The 17,184-nt window shown below is 40.1% G+C and overlaps 1 protein-coding gene across 3 annotated transcripts in view; it reads right to left on the reverse strand.

The window, feature by feature from the left end:
* Positions 1-17,184, reverse strand: part of AFF2 (ALF transcription elongation factor 2) — a 410,708-nt gene that overhangs the window by 178,302 nt on the left and 215,222 nt on the right. For all 3 annotated transcript variants that reach the window (XM_077825719.1, XM_077825718.1, XM_077825720.1), the window contains exon 4: positions 10,693-10,734. In XM_077825719.1, the coding sequence (XP_077681845.1) occupies positions 10,693-10,734 (42 nt within the window). The remainder of the gene's footprint in view (positions 1-10,692; positions 10,735-17,184) is intronic.

A 17,184-nucleotide genomic window follows, 5' to 3' on the forward strand; every position in this document is an offset into this window, starting at 1 on the left:
CATATCCCCTCCTCAGTCTTCTCTTCTCAGACTAAACAAACCTAATATTTTCAATCTTCCATCATAGGTCATGTTTTCTAGACCTTTAATTATTTTTGTTGCTCTTCGCTGGACTTTCTCCAATTAGTCCACATCTTTCCTGAAATGTGGTGCCCAGAACTGGATACAATACTCCAGCTGAGGCCTAATCAGCATGGAGTAGAGTGGAAGAATTACTACTTTAGTCTTGCTTACAACACTCCTGCTAATACATTCCAGAATGATATTTGCTTTTTTTTGCAATAGTGTTACAGTGTTCACTCATATTTAGCTTATGATCCACTCTGACCCTCAGGTCCCTTTCTGCAGGAGTACTTTCTCATTTTGTATGTGTGCAACTGATAGTTCCTTTCTAAGAGGAGTACTTTGCATTTGTCCTTATAGAATTTCATCCTATTTACTTCAGATCATTTCTCCAGTTTGTCCAGATAATTTTGAATTTTAATCCTACCGTCAAAAGCACTTGCAGCCCTTCCAATCTTGTAATCATCCACAGACTTTATAAGTGTACTCTATGCCATTATCTAAATCATTGATGAAGATATTGAACAGAACCGGACCCAGGACTGATCCCTGCAGGACCCCACTTGTTATGCTCTTCCAGCTTGACTGAACCACTGATAACTACTCTCTGGGAACGGTTTTCCAACCAGTTATGCACCCACCTTATAATAGCTCCATCTAAGTTGTATTTCCCTTGTTTGTTTATGAGAAGGTCATGCAAGACAGTATCAAAATCCTTATTGAAGTCAAGATATAGCATATCTACCACTTCCCCACTATCCACAGGGCTTGTTACCTCGTCACAGAAAGCAATTAGGTTGGTTTGACATGATTTGTCCTTGACAAATCCATGTTGACAGTTATTTATCACCTTATTATCTTCGAGGTGTCTGCAAATTGATTGCTTAATTATTTGCTCCATTATCTTTCCGGGTACAGAAGTTAAGATAACTGGTCTGTAATTCCCTGGGTTTTCCTTATTCCCTTTTTTATAGATTGGCACTCTATTTGCCCTTTTCCAGGCTTCTGGAATCTCACCTATCTTCCATGACTTTTCAAAAATAATCGCTAATGGCTCAGATGTCTCCTCAATGTCTCCTCTAGGATGTATTTCAACTAGCCCTGGTGACTTGAAGACATCTAACTTATCTAAGTCATTTTTAACTTGTTCTTTCCCTATTTTAGTCCCCCTACTCCTTGCCAATCTGAGGTTTTCATTTCCTTTCCCAATTTGTGGCCTGTTTCTGAGTTTCTTGTCCATTATACAGAGGGTCATAGTGGATGTACCCAGAAACCAGTTGTAGTGGGACCAGTCTTTCCCAGAACAGGAGAGTCCAACACTCCATCCCCTCTGTGTTTCATGGGATTGCAGGGAACAACTGGGTTTAATTTACCCCTGGAAGCACCAATCTTCCTTGTTAGACATCTACAGGGATCTACTGAGGGATCTAATGAAGCAGGGACAACAGCAGCTGAAAACATTTGAAGGAAATCTTGGCAAATAAGTAGGGAGGTTAGGTGGAAGGAGAAGGAGATGAGCCCACACTGCCTTTGTGATATTGTTCTCCGTGGGGTAAGCATCACTCTTACTGTATGGTAGTGAGCTCGGGGATGCATTACACACAATGCTTCCTGGAGTTCCCACTGGGGCTGTGCAACATATGAGCAGCTATGTCTATAAGGCACAACTGGGGATAAGCTTTTTGAACAGGCATCCAATCACATGCTCCATGCATAGATGCTGACTCTGTGGGTGCTCCGGAGCTGGAGCACCCAAAGGGAAAAAATGCTGGGTGCTGAGCACCATCCAGCAGCCTCCCCTATCAGTTCCCCCCACCCCCTCAGCGCCTCCTGCCCGCTGACGGGCTCCATGGATCAGCACCTCCCCCTCTCTCCCCATGCCTCCTGCCCACTGGGAACAGCTGTTTTACAGCATGCAGGAGGCTGGGGAGGAGGGGGGAGGAGCGAGGATGCGATGAGCTCGGGGGAGGGAGTGGGACTGGGCAGGAAGAGGTGGAGCGGGGGTGGGAAGAGGCAGGGCATGGGTGTGGCCTTGGGGGAAGGGTGGAGTGGGGGCATGGCCTAGGGCAGAGCCAGGGGTCAAGCACCCCCTGGCACTGAAAAGTTGGTACCTGTGGCTCCATGCCAGTCCTACTTTTCTCTTGATCATTGCTGGCCTGTTTAGCCCCAAGTCCAGCCCTGAATACCAAGAGAGAGGAGGAGAAAAGAGCATGCGATCTCTCTCTGAGCTAACTACATGGGGGCCAACTTATCCTTCAACGGACCAACCAGCTCCTTCGGCCTGGCTAATTTATATGGGGTTTCCCACCAGCTGTACATCATAGATCTTAGCTTGTTGCTTTAAACCTGCAGTCCCTGCCCTGAAGGCTGACAGAGTGCAGCCCTCCCCTTCTATTAGATAAAGATCTGACAGAAAATGCGATTGGTTCTGTCATTTCATACCACAACTGTTTGTAAAACAAATACTCATTCACAAACCCTAATGGCTCCATTAGAATATGTTTGCAATGTCGCATTTCTGTGCCCAAGGCACAGAATTTGTTATGTAAACTACGCATTATTAATCTACTTAAGTGAAAGGTAACACTGCCAGCAGTTTAAACACTCATGCCCATATTTACCGTGTTTCACTATGACAGGATAAGATGAAATACAGAAATGATTCATTGGAGAACAGAGAAATATTTAACGGTGTGTGTTTCAAAACATGACTTGATTTATAGATTTATAGATTTATCTTCGTAGTATACAGAAGTGGAGCATGCTAGCCTCTAGTGGCTCTTATGTTTGATAGAAGCTTGTTCCATAGGTCACAAGTTGTTATCACTTTGTAATCTGGTACTTCAGGATGGCCAGGTAGAGTCCATTCAAAGCTTCCTACTACAGTTTTTACAAGGGATTTATGCACTCCCTCAGACACTCAAGAGAGGACACTTAGTACAGCTTTGGTGAAGGGCCATAACACTGTAAGTCATCACCATGGCAAAACTCAAAGGGATGTTGCCTCCCGGCAGATTGAACACCACCTGGATTGATCTCATTCCAATTCTCCTCTCTTTCACTGAAGTAATTGCTGAATTCAATGGAGCTACTCTGTATGTACATTGACGTAACTGAGGGGAGACTCGGGCCCCTTGGACCTGCAAATCTGGACTGGAAATCTTGTGAGAAAAGTCCATGTTGCCAGTCAATTGCAAGAAGCCCCATGAACTGCCTCTCTCACAGTATTTTGTTTTTATGTTTCCAGTTCTCTCTGGTCCTCAAAGTTTAGAGGCATTTGAAAGTATTATATAAAGCTAACAAAACTTTTTTCAAACACCACAAAGAGGTGCAGTTTGAGTTCAGTTAGATGTTTGAGCAATGTTTGAGGTTGGCTCTATTTCACATAAGCCAATTTTCCCATCTTTAATGGTAATCTTACTCTCTTCATCCCCAACCTGGATTCCTTTTGTGCAGTTTTCCATTTTTCTTACAATCTTTGCCATGACACTGAGTGTATTTAATGGGAGCAAGGATGTACATCATGTGAGACATTAAAATCTATGTTAACTCACTCCTGAGGTGATTATAAAGAGGAAAAAAAGCCTACAAAGTGGCTCCTTTTGTATAACTGAGCGGGTGAAGAGCATCGGAAATGGGACCAAATTAGTACATTTTCATTCATTTGACAGATGAGAATCACCTTATTCTCTTCAGATACATTAACACATTGCCAAATGCTTGTCAATGTTGTGTTCATTGTGATGGTGCCAATTTACTTTATAGTAATTTTAGCAGTAATATTAAATCTGGCAATGATAGTAGAATTAAATAATGTGACTGAAATTGGGAACATTTCAATTTGGCACTGCAAAATATGTGTTAAAATATTACATTCAAGGCGATAAGAAAACAGAGTTGAATATTGTGTTGGAAATAGGTACAGTGTAACCTCCCTCTATCTGTTTGTAATCTTTCTATTGTTCCAGTACAGATAGGCCAGAATAGACTTATTGTGTAATTACCAATCTTTGCATTTCAAAGTGCATTGCCAACTAATTTGCTTAACATTTTAAAAATACAAAATAAGATGTCTGCAGGCCAATTACTTGAGGCCTGAAACTGATCTCACTTCCACTTGTCTATACTGCGGAGGTCCTGATCTTTCATTGCCTTCACCTTTCTGTAGTCTTTACACCTGTGCCAAGCAGGTGCAAAATACCACCATTCTTATTTGGAAGCATTTTACACCAACTATGCACTCCCCAGCGTCAGATCCTGCCCCTGCTCCACTATGTCTGCTTGGCTCCGATCTGGCAGAACACAGCAGACTTAAAGTTGGCCTAGGTGGTCACATGATGACATCCCTTACGCAGGGAAATCCTCTACTAGCACAAAATTAAGATAGCCAGCCTTCCACAGGGGGCGAATGAGGAGCATTGCCACTGTAAAGAGGCATGGCTGGGATACTGCAGTGCTCCATGATCCTCAGCGGCCAGAATGACTCAGATGTAACATAGAGCATCCCAAGGCTAGTCTACACTGCACTGGGGCACTGCCCTAGAATTGGGGGCATAAGGTGGAATACAGCCATCTTTGCCCTCCCCTCGGTCCTGGAACAACCTGAATTCAACTGAAGTCAGGGCCCACTATGGCACTGCTTTAAATGGCTATATAAGGAGTAAAACACCAGAAAAACAGGCCTAGGTAATTCTATTGGCTTCATTGGCATTACTCCTGCTGGTGTTAACAAGATCACCAACAAAACTCTGGTATGAACAAACCACATAGCATTCTCATCTTTCCAGAGTGACGGCTACATCATAGGCCCATCGGGCTGAATTCTGTGCTTAGTTGCAGGCTTAGGGCTAAGTTCTGCTCTCATTTACACCAGAATAATTCAGGGATAAATCAGCTTAGTACAGCAACAGGAGGAAGTGGAGCTACTCCTGATCTACATTGTTGTAAATGAGAGAAGAATTCAGGGGTCAGTGGAACTACCCTTCGATTTACACTGATGGAAGAGCAAAAATTGGCCCTTCATCTACTGAGAAAACATTATTTTAAAGTTGGCAGTGTGTTGATTTGGGGATTCTGGAGAAATTAATTGTTTTATTTTATATTTATTTTAATTATTTTTACCCATAAAAATATTTGTGTTCATAAATGAGGTTTAAAGGGGAAGGTGGGGGGGGGGGAAGAAAGTACTTGCAACACACTGTAGTCTTCAAAGCAGGTGACTGTCTGCTCAAGGAATGCTTCCTAAGCCTTCCCTCCAGCCAAGGTACAGAGGGCATGGATACACATTTACACGTGAGTTCACTTTTCAATCTCTTTTTTCATTTCAATAGAAATAATAAATCATGTTATCCAGGAGAAAGAAGGAGCTTGACAAAAAACATACAGTGCAGGGCTATTTTTATGGCACACCTAAGACATATAGGGATTCGTTTATTTACTCAGCTATTTAAAAGTGGCTACTCTTACTCATTCTCTGGACAGCTAAATGCTAGGTTGCTAAGTTACTGTTATTGGACATCATCTCCTCCCCAACGTGTTCCCACATTTGACAGGTTCACATGATTTACTAGGCCAGTCAGCTCATTATTCACTTGTCCAATGACGTCTGTAGAATTGTTTTAAATTCACATCATGTCCCTCTTCGCAAACCCCCAGATTTCACATGAAAATATTTAAACTGCTTGTCAGCTACTAAGTGCATTTGTAACCATGCTGGACAGCGTACCTGTATTTTTCAAATTACAATTATTATAATTAGGTTTAGCATCGTTCTTCAGTGTTGGTTTGTATTTTAGGAGAGAAAACAATTACTGAGGGGCAAATAATGGGCTATATCTGTTACAGGCTAATTTTGCTCTGTGAACAGCTCACCTCCGCTATGGATAATACATATTAAATCCATTAGTGCTTTCAAATGGCATGAGAAAGGTACTACTACACATAATTTACCCAGTCAAGGGCATTTTCACCTGCTGATCCATTTACATATTCTGCAATGTCATTAGATATGAGCTAGTCATCAGAAGAATAGAAGACAGTATAAATTATAGACTTTTCTTATTTAACTCCAGTCATTTTTATACTAATTACAATCTAAATTATATTTAGGATTTGTTTTGCTTCTAGACTAGAAAGCTTTTAATTAATACCACAGCTGTCTGTATAATATCAGAAATCCATCTAGTTACTTGACACTACACTACCATGAAATAGACACCTTCTAGAATTCTTTCTGCCCTGCTATGCAGTGCCAGTTTTTTAGATTTAAATGTTTACCTCACTGTAAAAAGAGCAATTTAGCAACACAGAAATGATTGCTTTTTTATATATAGGGCCAGATCTTGATTCCAGTGGGGCTACGCCACTTTGCATCAGCTGAAGATCTGGCCCTAAATCTCAATATGGGTAATTACGTTCAGCCTTCCTAAAATTCCTCATGGAATTTCAAAGGCATGAAGTAACCTTTTCCTGTTCTAAAGCTATATGTAGTGTTTTGTACTATGACCTATTTCATTCCAGAGGTGGCTGCATTTCACTGGTTGGCAGAGTGATTCTTGCAGTGAGAGCAGACTTAACTGGCTCTAATTCCTGCCGAGTCAGCAAGATTTTCTAGGACAGAGCTAATACGTCCTGAAGGAGATTCCTGCAGTATTCTGCAGAAATCCCATTGCAGTGAAACACCACTGTTAGCTTGCATTCACTGGGATAAATTTTGCCCCTGCCTGGCCCCCGCAATGAAAAGCACAGGAGCTGAAAATGAATCTGAGGGCAGTATTTGGTTCCCTACACACATATATCACGAGACCGGTGCTAGCCCCAGGCAGGTGTGCATGGGATGACTACAGTCTCAATCACTGTGTTCCAGTCATGCAAGTACTGGAGCTGTCTAGTGGCATCAGATCCACCAAAGGTTACAAGAAGAGGCATTTAAGTCAAAAGTGTTAATTCAGATTTACACTTGTATAAATGAAAGCAAATGCTGGCCTCTAATCACAATACTCAGTATTGGTTCCAAAACCATATTGGACACAACTTTGAAAGTCAAAATGATGTAAATTAATGCTCAGCAGGCCTGACTCTCCTCTCCTTGCCAATGATGTAAATCAGCAGTAACTCTATTAATTTAGATCCTAAACTCTTTGGATAGAGACTGCCTTTTTGTTATGTGTCTGTAAAGTGCCTAGCACAATGGCCCCTAGTCTCTCCATGTTACTGCAATGCAAACACCACATAACAACAACATTAGAGCACACTGGTGTAAGAAACAGAAGCATCGGACTCCGAACCTTGGTTTAAAGCGTCTGGGTTTTTTTTTCTAGTTTGTATCACAATTTTCTAATGAATTCTTTTTTTATATGACTAGCAATTTACAGGTTAATTTAAATCCATATTATTAGTTGCATACGAATAAAGAAAAATATTTTCTTGGGTTTTGTTTTTTCATTTTATTTGCTCTTCCATAGATATCACATTGTCTTTAAATAGTAAGAGATATTTTGGAACAGAAGGAGGCCTATCTAACTCCATCTATCCATCTCCATCTATCTGTCTAGTGCTGGTAACCTGTAATCAATGCAAATGTGCTGTATTACTTTTACAGTTTGGCTTTAGTTTGAAGGCAACGTTTTTTTTTAAACAAAACTTCTCAGCCATGCGGGTTAGAAAAGCAAAATCAACAGGAGACTGGTCTATCATTAACCTTTAGTTATGGTATCATGAGCAGTTCTCCAGGCACTTACACAAGATGACATAAGTGGCTAAGTGTTTCAGGAAATCTGAAACACTGAAATTTTGTCTCAGAAGACTCAGGGGTCTGAATGGACACAGGACTTTTTCCCCTCTCTTGGCTGGTAAGTTCTGACCGTAAACTCAGTTAAACTCCATTTTTACTTGTTAGCATCTGTTAGGAATCCCAAACCTCTAGGTCTACAAAAAACACTAATCAAGATCATCCTAAAAAAAAAAAAAAATTCTAAAATCAGAGGGCTCTCAGCTTACTTGTTTACTTTCCTTACTTTCTTAAATACCTGGAGTGAAATACACTCAAGGGAGACTGATATAACAGGCTGGAGCCAGGTATATTACCAACTGGCTCTGAGAAAGTTCCCCACACAACTTTGCAAATATATCTCAGCAATATGCTAGTCCTCGTTCTGTCTTTAGCAGGAATTGCCAATAGTTACAAAGTGTTTGATAAGCAGCCTTAGTAGTAAAATGTTTGGTTATGATGGAGTTACTCTGGATTCACACCAATGCATCTGAGCAGAATATGGCCAGGTTTAGTCAGCCCTATTAGCCTAAGGCCAGATTCTGGCACTTTGTTCACACTGAGTTTAGTTCCATTGATTTTAATAGGCCTACTCATGGAATAAGGTGCTACTCAACATCAGCAAAAGTGGCTCCTAGGGAGTATGTATCTGGTCCAAGGCCAATTAAAGTAAATGGAGATACTCACACTGACTTCAACAAGCTTTAGTGCGAGGCCTGAGAAATGTAAACTCAGTCCATGCCAATGCAGATCACTACCAGTAGGTCACAAGGGTAGCAGTAATACAGTATTAGTGTCTAACTATGCAGCCACTGAAGATAGTAAGAGATTTGCCATCAACTTCAATGGGAACAGGATCAGATCCCCGTAAGATATTCTTGCGTTTTGTAAGTATATGTGCTGTTCATGCATTAAAACAGTCACCCGAATGACTGACCCTTGGAAATAGTAATTTACTTTATACTTTTCTGACATTGTTTTTCTGAAAATAACTGCTTTCCCATCCAGCAGTTAATTCCTTCCAATATTAACAAACATAATTCAAATATATAAACAACACAGATGGAGAAACAGATTTAAAAACACAAAAAGTACTTCTAATAATTTTTTCAACCTTATTTTTTCCTCCCTCTCTATTCTTTACATAATAACCCTTGCGAAGCTTGAAACCAAAGTTTTTTCCTTCCTTGGATGTATTACTCCATGGGATACACAATTTCACATTTATTATCATCAGATTCCACACTAGTGCTAGCTTTCCACATTGGTTTAGAATCATCGAATCATAGGATTAGAAGGGACCGCAAATTATAGAGGAACACTGGAAACTTATTGGTTTCAATGGGACGGTGAAGAGCATGGGAAATCGAGCTGGGCAGAAAATGTTTCTCCTATCTGCAAATATTTTCAAGACTTCAGAATTTTTTCTCCATCTTGAACCAGGATGAGAAGTCAAGTCAAAATGATTTGTGAACCAAAAAAACCTGAATAAACTTTTTTTCCTTTTTTGTTATTTTGAGTGAGGAAATTCATTTAACTGACTCTGGTTTGTGAACAGGTTTTGGCAAATGTGTACTTTTTGATGAAAAAATGATTAGTTGAAAAATTCCCAACCAGCTCTAGTCAAAAACGCCAGTATTATTTTACTGACGTTATATGGCCATCTGTGTGTTTGATTGCTATTGTGGTGTTTGCTTTATGGTTATTAGGGGTTGATTCAGGTATGGGTTAGTTTATAGGTAGGCAGGAAAGCAGGCAAACATTTCTGATAGCCCTCCATTCACAGAGATTTAAAAGGACAGTGTAGGTGTCGATCCCTTTGCAATTTTATCCTGAGAGCAGCATTGTAGACAGTGATGCCAGGAAGGAGGGTCCTGATGCATGAAATGGAAACAAAGGACTTTGGAGTGGATAAAAATCCATGCCCTGATGCACAAAGAGGGAGAGATACAGAGACCACTGTGGTGCAGGCTGACCTTCCCTCCACCCCCCAAAATTCCCCAAGATTAGGGTTTCTGGGATAAGCTAGGCATACGTAAATTTTATTCATGAATGTAGGCTGTTCTTTATGTTAAAAACCCTATTTCCTCTTATGGTTTGTTCCTGCTCTTCAGATTAAACAATACTTTGTTTGCAAGAGGCTATTTTGAGACCTGTGTTTACCACTGCTCACAGCTCCTGAAGGGCAGATTTGCAGGGCTTGAATCCAGTTGGGACCACTAGGCAATTGTATTTGGTACTCAGGGTGGTTGCAGCCTAGCACCTGGACTGTGAGTGGGAAAATCATGGGATTCTTCCCCAGGATGGGAACACAAGAGGCTGGTCACCTGAAGGGGCTGCACTCATTGAGACTGAGAGCGGTCAATAGTGCAGCTAGCCCTGAACTGTGACTGGGATTACCTGGGATTGGTCTACACTTAAAACTGTGGAAGAAAACACACCGCCTAAAGACATGCCGAGAAAATCCCCAGTGTAAATGCAGCTATGCCGACAGAAGAGTGCTTCAATCAGCGTAGCTAACATTGTTTGGGGAGGGGGCGTTCCCACATTGTCTGAAAAATTCCTTCAATCGGTGTACGCAGCATCTATACTAAGGGGCAATGCCACCATAGTTAGGCCGACATAGGCACTGTAGTGTAGACATAGCTTTGGAAAAGGAGAAATGAGGGTATATAGAACTAACCCCAACATAGATAATATTTTGGGCCTAGAACACCTTGACAGTGTCTCTTTAATTTTGTACTCACTAGTTTAGTGTTATTTAAATATAATATTGTGAACTCTGTATAGCTTACTGAACAAAGATGAGACACCAGAACCATAATTAGAAGATGATATAGGAGCAAAAGCATTAAACTCACCCGTAATATTTCTTCCACACAGCTGTCATTGGGAAGGCTAACCTAGGTTTAAAAAAAAAAAAAAAAGTCAGTTAGTCACAGAATGCAAAGTTTATTGGTTAAAAGCAACTAGGGAAGTAAATAGATCTATTGAACCACAGCTAACAAAGAAATACCCCATTCTTTGAAATACACTTCATCCAGTGATCATTACCAACAGAATTTGCCAATTTAAATAACACAAATCAGTAGAAAGATTCATCTCTACAGTTTCTTAAAGATATTTTTGTAAGTGTTTTGCTACAAACAGTAGTTTAGAAAGAATATAGTACCCTGATTTCCCCACAGTTAAAAACGGGCACTAAAATTGCTGGAAACGTTTACAAATGATGAAGATATCAACCGTTACTCCAATATACAGAGTTCAGTGAGAACGCAGGGTACGTTTTAACTTACAACATGCTACAATTTAGGGCAAAGATGATAATAGTTAAGAGTAAACTTATTATCAAGCATCTTTTTATACGTCTTAGTACACTGACAGCTAAGACAACTCTTAAACCCTGAACATGTACTATAGTAAAACACTGGTTAGACTCTAACGGTAGGTTTCAGAGTTACTGATTCCTCAGTCTCTCACTTCCTGGGCTTCTAAAGACTGAAACGCACACAGGAATCCATCTTGAGAGTTTTGAGAGATCCTCTATGTCTCTTAAAAATATGCATTACATCTACACACATGCACACCCAGACAAGTAGGTGCTGGTAAAATCTCACAATGTAGCAATCTAGGTTTTTAAACATTACTGATGCTATCTGCCGTAATTCCCCATTCTAAATGTAGAAAACCGCACAAATACCTTAAATACTGCAAATAAATATATGAGCAATAACTTTCAGGATTTTAAGAGCACTTTGGGGTGGGGGTGTATATACATTTGGCAACAGTTAAGTTATATGCATGTACAATAGGTTTTTATTATGCCTATCTTGCATGGGTACACTAGATTTGGGAGAATGTGCACAATGAACCCACTCCCCATACACACTGCAGCCACAATTTGGGGGGATACTTTCAAAGGTGCCCTTGGAGCCTTTAGTTACTAGAGCCTGGTTAGGGGAAGCCAATCCTTGTTCAAGCCTCTTGCCCTCCATCCCCACCCACATCAGCCCATGCTGCAGAGCTTTGGTTGGGACAGCCACTAACTGTGTGTCCCTCCTCATTCTCAAATCTTGACACAGGCATAATGTTTAAATTAATAGCATGATAGAAACTAGAAACAAAAATTACCTATTAGGTCGTCTAGTATGTCTTCTGCAGGATTCTTTCCCTATACACACTTCTAGTGCTGTGGCCAGTCTAGTTCTAAAAGTCTCAGGCAAGGAGGCTTCCACACCTCCTTTGAAAGACTATTCCACACTTTACTGATCTCATGGTCAGGACATTTCCCCTGACAAACAGGCTATATTTTCCCATTTTCATTTCATCCTATCATTTCTATGGATAACCTCTTCCATCACTCTAAATAATTCATATCCCTCCATGGTATTTACATCATTCATATACATCTGTGCACTTTTATGCTGCATCTTACTCCTCATGTATATTGTATATTTGACTCTTATAATCTTACCTAATAAGTCATCCCCTCCACCCTCTCTCATCATTTTGTTGCTCTTTTCTGAACTCCCTCTGATTTGTCAATATCTAGGTAATGAAGTGCCCAGAAGTGAACATGATAAATGTGGCTCCTACTATTGACTTTACCCACCTCAACAGCCACTACTGTCGTATCTACATGTCAGACCATTTGGGTTAAGAAAAATATCCCCTTCTCCTTACATTCTACCTAACTAAAGTCTAGCTCACAATCCTTGGGTGGAACCTTTACTCCACTGAAGCCAATGGAAATGTCGCCATTGACTTCAGTGAGCCTGGATTTCCACGCAAAGTGTCTCTGAAAGCTTCACCTGCATATCCTATAACTTCTGTTTCACACACCTCTGCCCTAATCCCTCTCCTTTCACTTCTTTCATGCTTTTTCCTCTTGACAGCTTCTAACTTCTTTGCTCACCTTCACTTTTTGCCTTCTTTCCTATGAAAGACCATGACCAGCTTTCCAGCTAACAAACCCCGGGACCTCTCCCTATTCAAATTCACCTCCCCAGTTATCCATTCCAATTTCAGTGACCACCCACCACTCAGTTTTGTATTCCAGTGTGCAGCAATTTCCCATTTGTGTCCTTGGGACTGTTAGTCTTTTGGGGCAAAGTACTTCTTCCTTATTTTACATAGTTCTCCTAATGCACAACACTATGTAAGCTTACATTGCTTAAGAAATAATAATACAAATACACAATTTTAGTTGAGTAAAATCTATTATATATATTCTGTAATCACAACCTGCTTCAACTGGCAACTCTCACTAATAGCTCTAAATGATCATGCATCAGTTTTGTTAATGGCAAAGGAGATTTCTTTTAATGACTTGACAGAACTTTTGTTCCCTTTGGCATTGCTTTGTTTAGAATCATGGGTATTAAGGTAACACATGATGTCAAAGTGCTGTGATTGGCATACAGGGAGAGCCGAGCAGGCACAAAGTGGAAAACATTTAGATGAATGCAAAACATTAAAAGAATACGTTTCAGAGTAGCAGCCGTGTTAGTCTGTATCTACAAAAAGAAAAGGAGGACCTGTGGCACCTTACATATTAACAAATTTATCTGAGCACAAGTTTTCGTGAGCTACAGCCTACTTCATCGGATGCATGCAGTGGAAAATACAGTAGGGGGATTTTATGTACACCGAGAACATGAAACAATGGGTTGTTATCATACAGACTGTAACGAGAGTGATCAGGTAAGGTGAGCTATTACCAGCAGGAGAGAAAAAACACAACCTTTTGTAGCGATAATCAAGGTGCGCCATTTCCAGCAGTTGACAAGAACGTGTGAAGAACAGTTGGGGGGGGAACAAACATGGGGAAATAGTTTTACTTTGTGTAATGACACATCCACTCCCAGCCTTTATTCAAGCCTAATTTAATGGTGTCCAGTTTGCAAATTAATTCCAAATCGGCAGTCTCTTGTTGGAGTCTGTTTTTGACATTTTTTGTTGTAATATTGCCACTTTTAGGCATTGGCCAAACTGGACAGTCTCCACGTAAAAGAATAAATGGACACAAATCAGATGTCAAGAATTATAACATTCAAAAACCCCTCGGAGAACACTTCAATCTCTCTGGTCACTCGATTACAGACCTAAAAGTGGCAATATTACAACAACAAACCTTCAAAAACAGACTCCAAAGAGAAACTGCTGAATTGGAATGAATTTGCAAACTGGACACCATTACATTCGGCTTGAATAAAGACAGGGAGTGGATGTGTCATTACACAAAGTAAAACTATTTCCCCATGTTTATTTTTCCCCCTTACTGTTCCTCACATGTTCTTGTCAACTGCTGGAAATGGCCCACCTTGATTATCACTACAAAAGGTTGATTTTTTTGTTTTTTTCCCCTCTCCTGCTAGTAATAGCTCACCTTACCTGATCACTCTCCTTACAGTGTGTATGATAACAACCCATTGTTTCATGTTCTCTCTGTATATAAAACCCCCCTACTGTATTTTCCACTGCATGCATCCGATGAAGTGAGCTGTAGCTCACGAAAGCTTATGCTCAAATAAATTGGTTAGTCTCTAAGGTGCCACAAGTACTCCTTTTATTAAAAGAATAATTACTCTACAACAGGGCTATCATAGAGAAGATCAATGTAAGACTTTCCGTACATTATTATTAATGGATTTTTAAAAGAAGGAGACCATTTTTTCTAAATTCATATGGTAGCTCCACATTCTAAGGCTATGTCTACACTATCACTTATGTCGGTATAAATTATGTAGCTCAGGGGTGTCAATAAGCCCCCGCGCGACATAAGTTACACCAACCAAAGCAACAATGTGGACAGCGTTATGTTGGTGGGAGAACTTCTCCTGCCGCTCGTTAGGGGTGGATTAATTAAGTTGATGGGAGAGCTCTCTCCCATCAGCTTAGAGTGGTTACACTAGGGAGTTTACAGAGGTGCAGCTACATCGGTTTCGCTGTAAGCTCTCTTGGGTAGCCATAGTTTAAGTGAGTTGAAAAGTACAGATCTGTCAGATACTTAGTCTATCGTGAAAAAACCTTTCCAAGCGTGAATCAGAAATTGAAGATTAATTGCCCATTCAGCTAACAAGTGCAAGTGGCATTGCACAGCACACTACAGAATCCATGCAGATATTCATCAGGCCAAAGACAAATATGGCTAATACAGTATTTGCAACCTACACAAATATTAGTGCTGTAAGGAATTATTATTAGAATTTACATGAAAATGTCATTGACATCCCATATGAAATACCACTATTCTCCAAATCTACAGAAAATCAAGTGGTTTGAATGCTACAAGGTGATTTTTTTAAAGCTTTCATCAGTAGTCACATTTTAAAAAGAAACACTTTGAGGTTAGATTTGTACATACTTTTTGGACCTGTCTATCTCTGTGAACAACATGATCTAACTTAACAGGAAGGATCGATTCTAGGATTTATGTTTTGTTAAAACCAAGTGCTTGCTGCTCACATCATGAGCTCTTTTCTCATTCTGCAGTGTATTCATGAACTTTTGATTGAAGAACAGTTAATATTACATAAGCTGCAGACATAAGTCCTGAGGTAATGTAACTTCAATCAAACTGAAAAGATTCCACAAGTTACATGGTACACTGAATTCCTCTTCCAATTTCATTTTAATCTGGTGAAATTCCTTTGCATCAAAAGATTTTGTGTTTTTTCTAAAATATTGCTTCCAGGGGGAGGGTGGGGGGGGGAAAGAGGTCATATGGTCAAAATATTCGACCTAAAAAAGCAGTCTCACAAGTGAAAGAGTATACCTTAAATGATGTAGAACCTAAGGATTTAACGTATGACTTGGTTGGCCCCATGTTAAACTCTGGGAAGGAGGCATGAGGAATATTAGAATGTAGGGAAAATAGTTTTAATGTTATGCAAATCAAATGACAGTGAGTGACCTGATATAATATCTAATGATTAATGTTGATATAACCTTCCATTTATTCATTCAGCAATTCCTTGGCCACACTCTCGTCTTGAACTATTTATAACTTGCATGAGCTCAGATTTTGTTTATGCTACATAGGAAAATTGTGTAATATGCCTTTCCCATGTAATTTACATCAGATTGGTGTTTATCAATACGAAAGTTTCAAAGGAGAAGACACTTTTTTGAAATGCCATATTGGAAAAGGAGTGGAATTGGCATTAAGAACTCGGCCGAGAACTAAAAACTTCCAGCAAACTTCTGGGAAGTAAACAGCGCATGTTAGTCTAGTCCTAAAAATTCAAGTTTGGTAGACAGTATCAGACTATGGATAATCTCTTTGGTAGGACTAAAGGATTGTATTTTAATTAGGATAAACTGTTCTGGAATAAACAATTCCTCTGACAACTGGCATTCAACAAGTAATGCACCTTTCCTATCTCTGTCATATTGGAAACAAAAGTTTCATGTTAAATCCCGTTCTTCACTTGCGTCTGAGCACCAATAAACTCACATATCAACAGATCTACTTCCAATGTCATACCCTTTATCTAGGAACCCATTGTGGACTCTAGAGAGATTAAGCTAATGCTACTGTTTACTTCTGTGGCCATAAATTGATTTTTCACTTACTTGCATGAAAAGATCCTGTACACATGCCTTGATCAATCGTTTTGATTGTGCACTACAGGGTGATAAGAGGAAAACTCTTATAAAGCCAGGAATGGCAACGACAGGACTCTTAGTACCTGCCTAATTCTATGAATGCCTTCAATTCCTCCAATGTCTCCTGTGGTGAATACTGTGTGGGAAGTGGGTCGATCTGTACTAACAATTGAAAAGTTCCCATATATGGTGGAAAGAAGAGGCTTCCCTCGGATAAAATTAAGAATCCAACCGTTAGCATGCATTCAACCAAACCCTTCCAGGGTGCCAGTATGATGGATTTGTTAACAAACAGCTTTCAGCCAAAACACCCGTCTGGATGTGTAGCACGAAGATTACATAACAATGAAGACAGACCAGCAGAAGTGTGGGTTCATATGGATGAATAGTGCACTTCAGATGTCATGTCCTCCAGTCGTAGCATTTTTGTTTCTCATCTCTGTACTTTATCCGGTTTTGCTATATCCTGACTAAACTGTGAGGACCAGACACAGTACTTCAGTGATAACTGCATGAGGGCTATTTCCCCCTTATATTTACATCCAAGAGCAGTTTTGCCCATTTCTGCAATGGTGTTGCATTGCAAGTTCACAGTTAGTCTTCCATGTAGAGTCAACCCTAAGCCTTTTTCAGACTCATTCCTTTCTAGATGGCAGTTTATCCCTCAGTCAGTATCTGTGCTGTTTATTTCCTTTCCTGTGGTGGATTGCTCTATACTTATGTGTAGTGAATTTTATGGCATT

This window comes from Eretmochelys imbricata, chromosome 9 (assembly GCF_965152235.1).
Source record: "Eretmochelys imbricata isolate rEreImb1 chromosome 9, rEreImb1.hap1, whole genome shotgun sequence".
NCBI classification, from domain to species: Eukaryota; Metazoa; Chordata; order Testudines; family Cheloniidae; genus Eretmochelys; species Eretmochelys imbricata.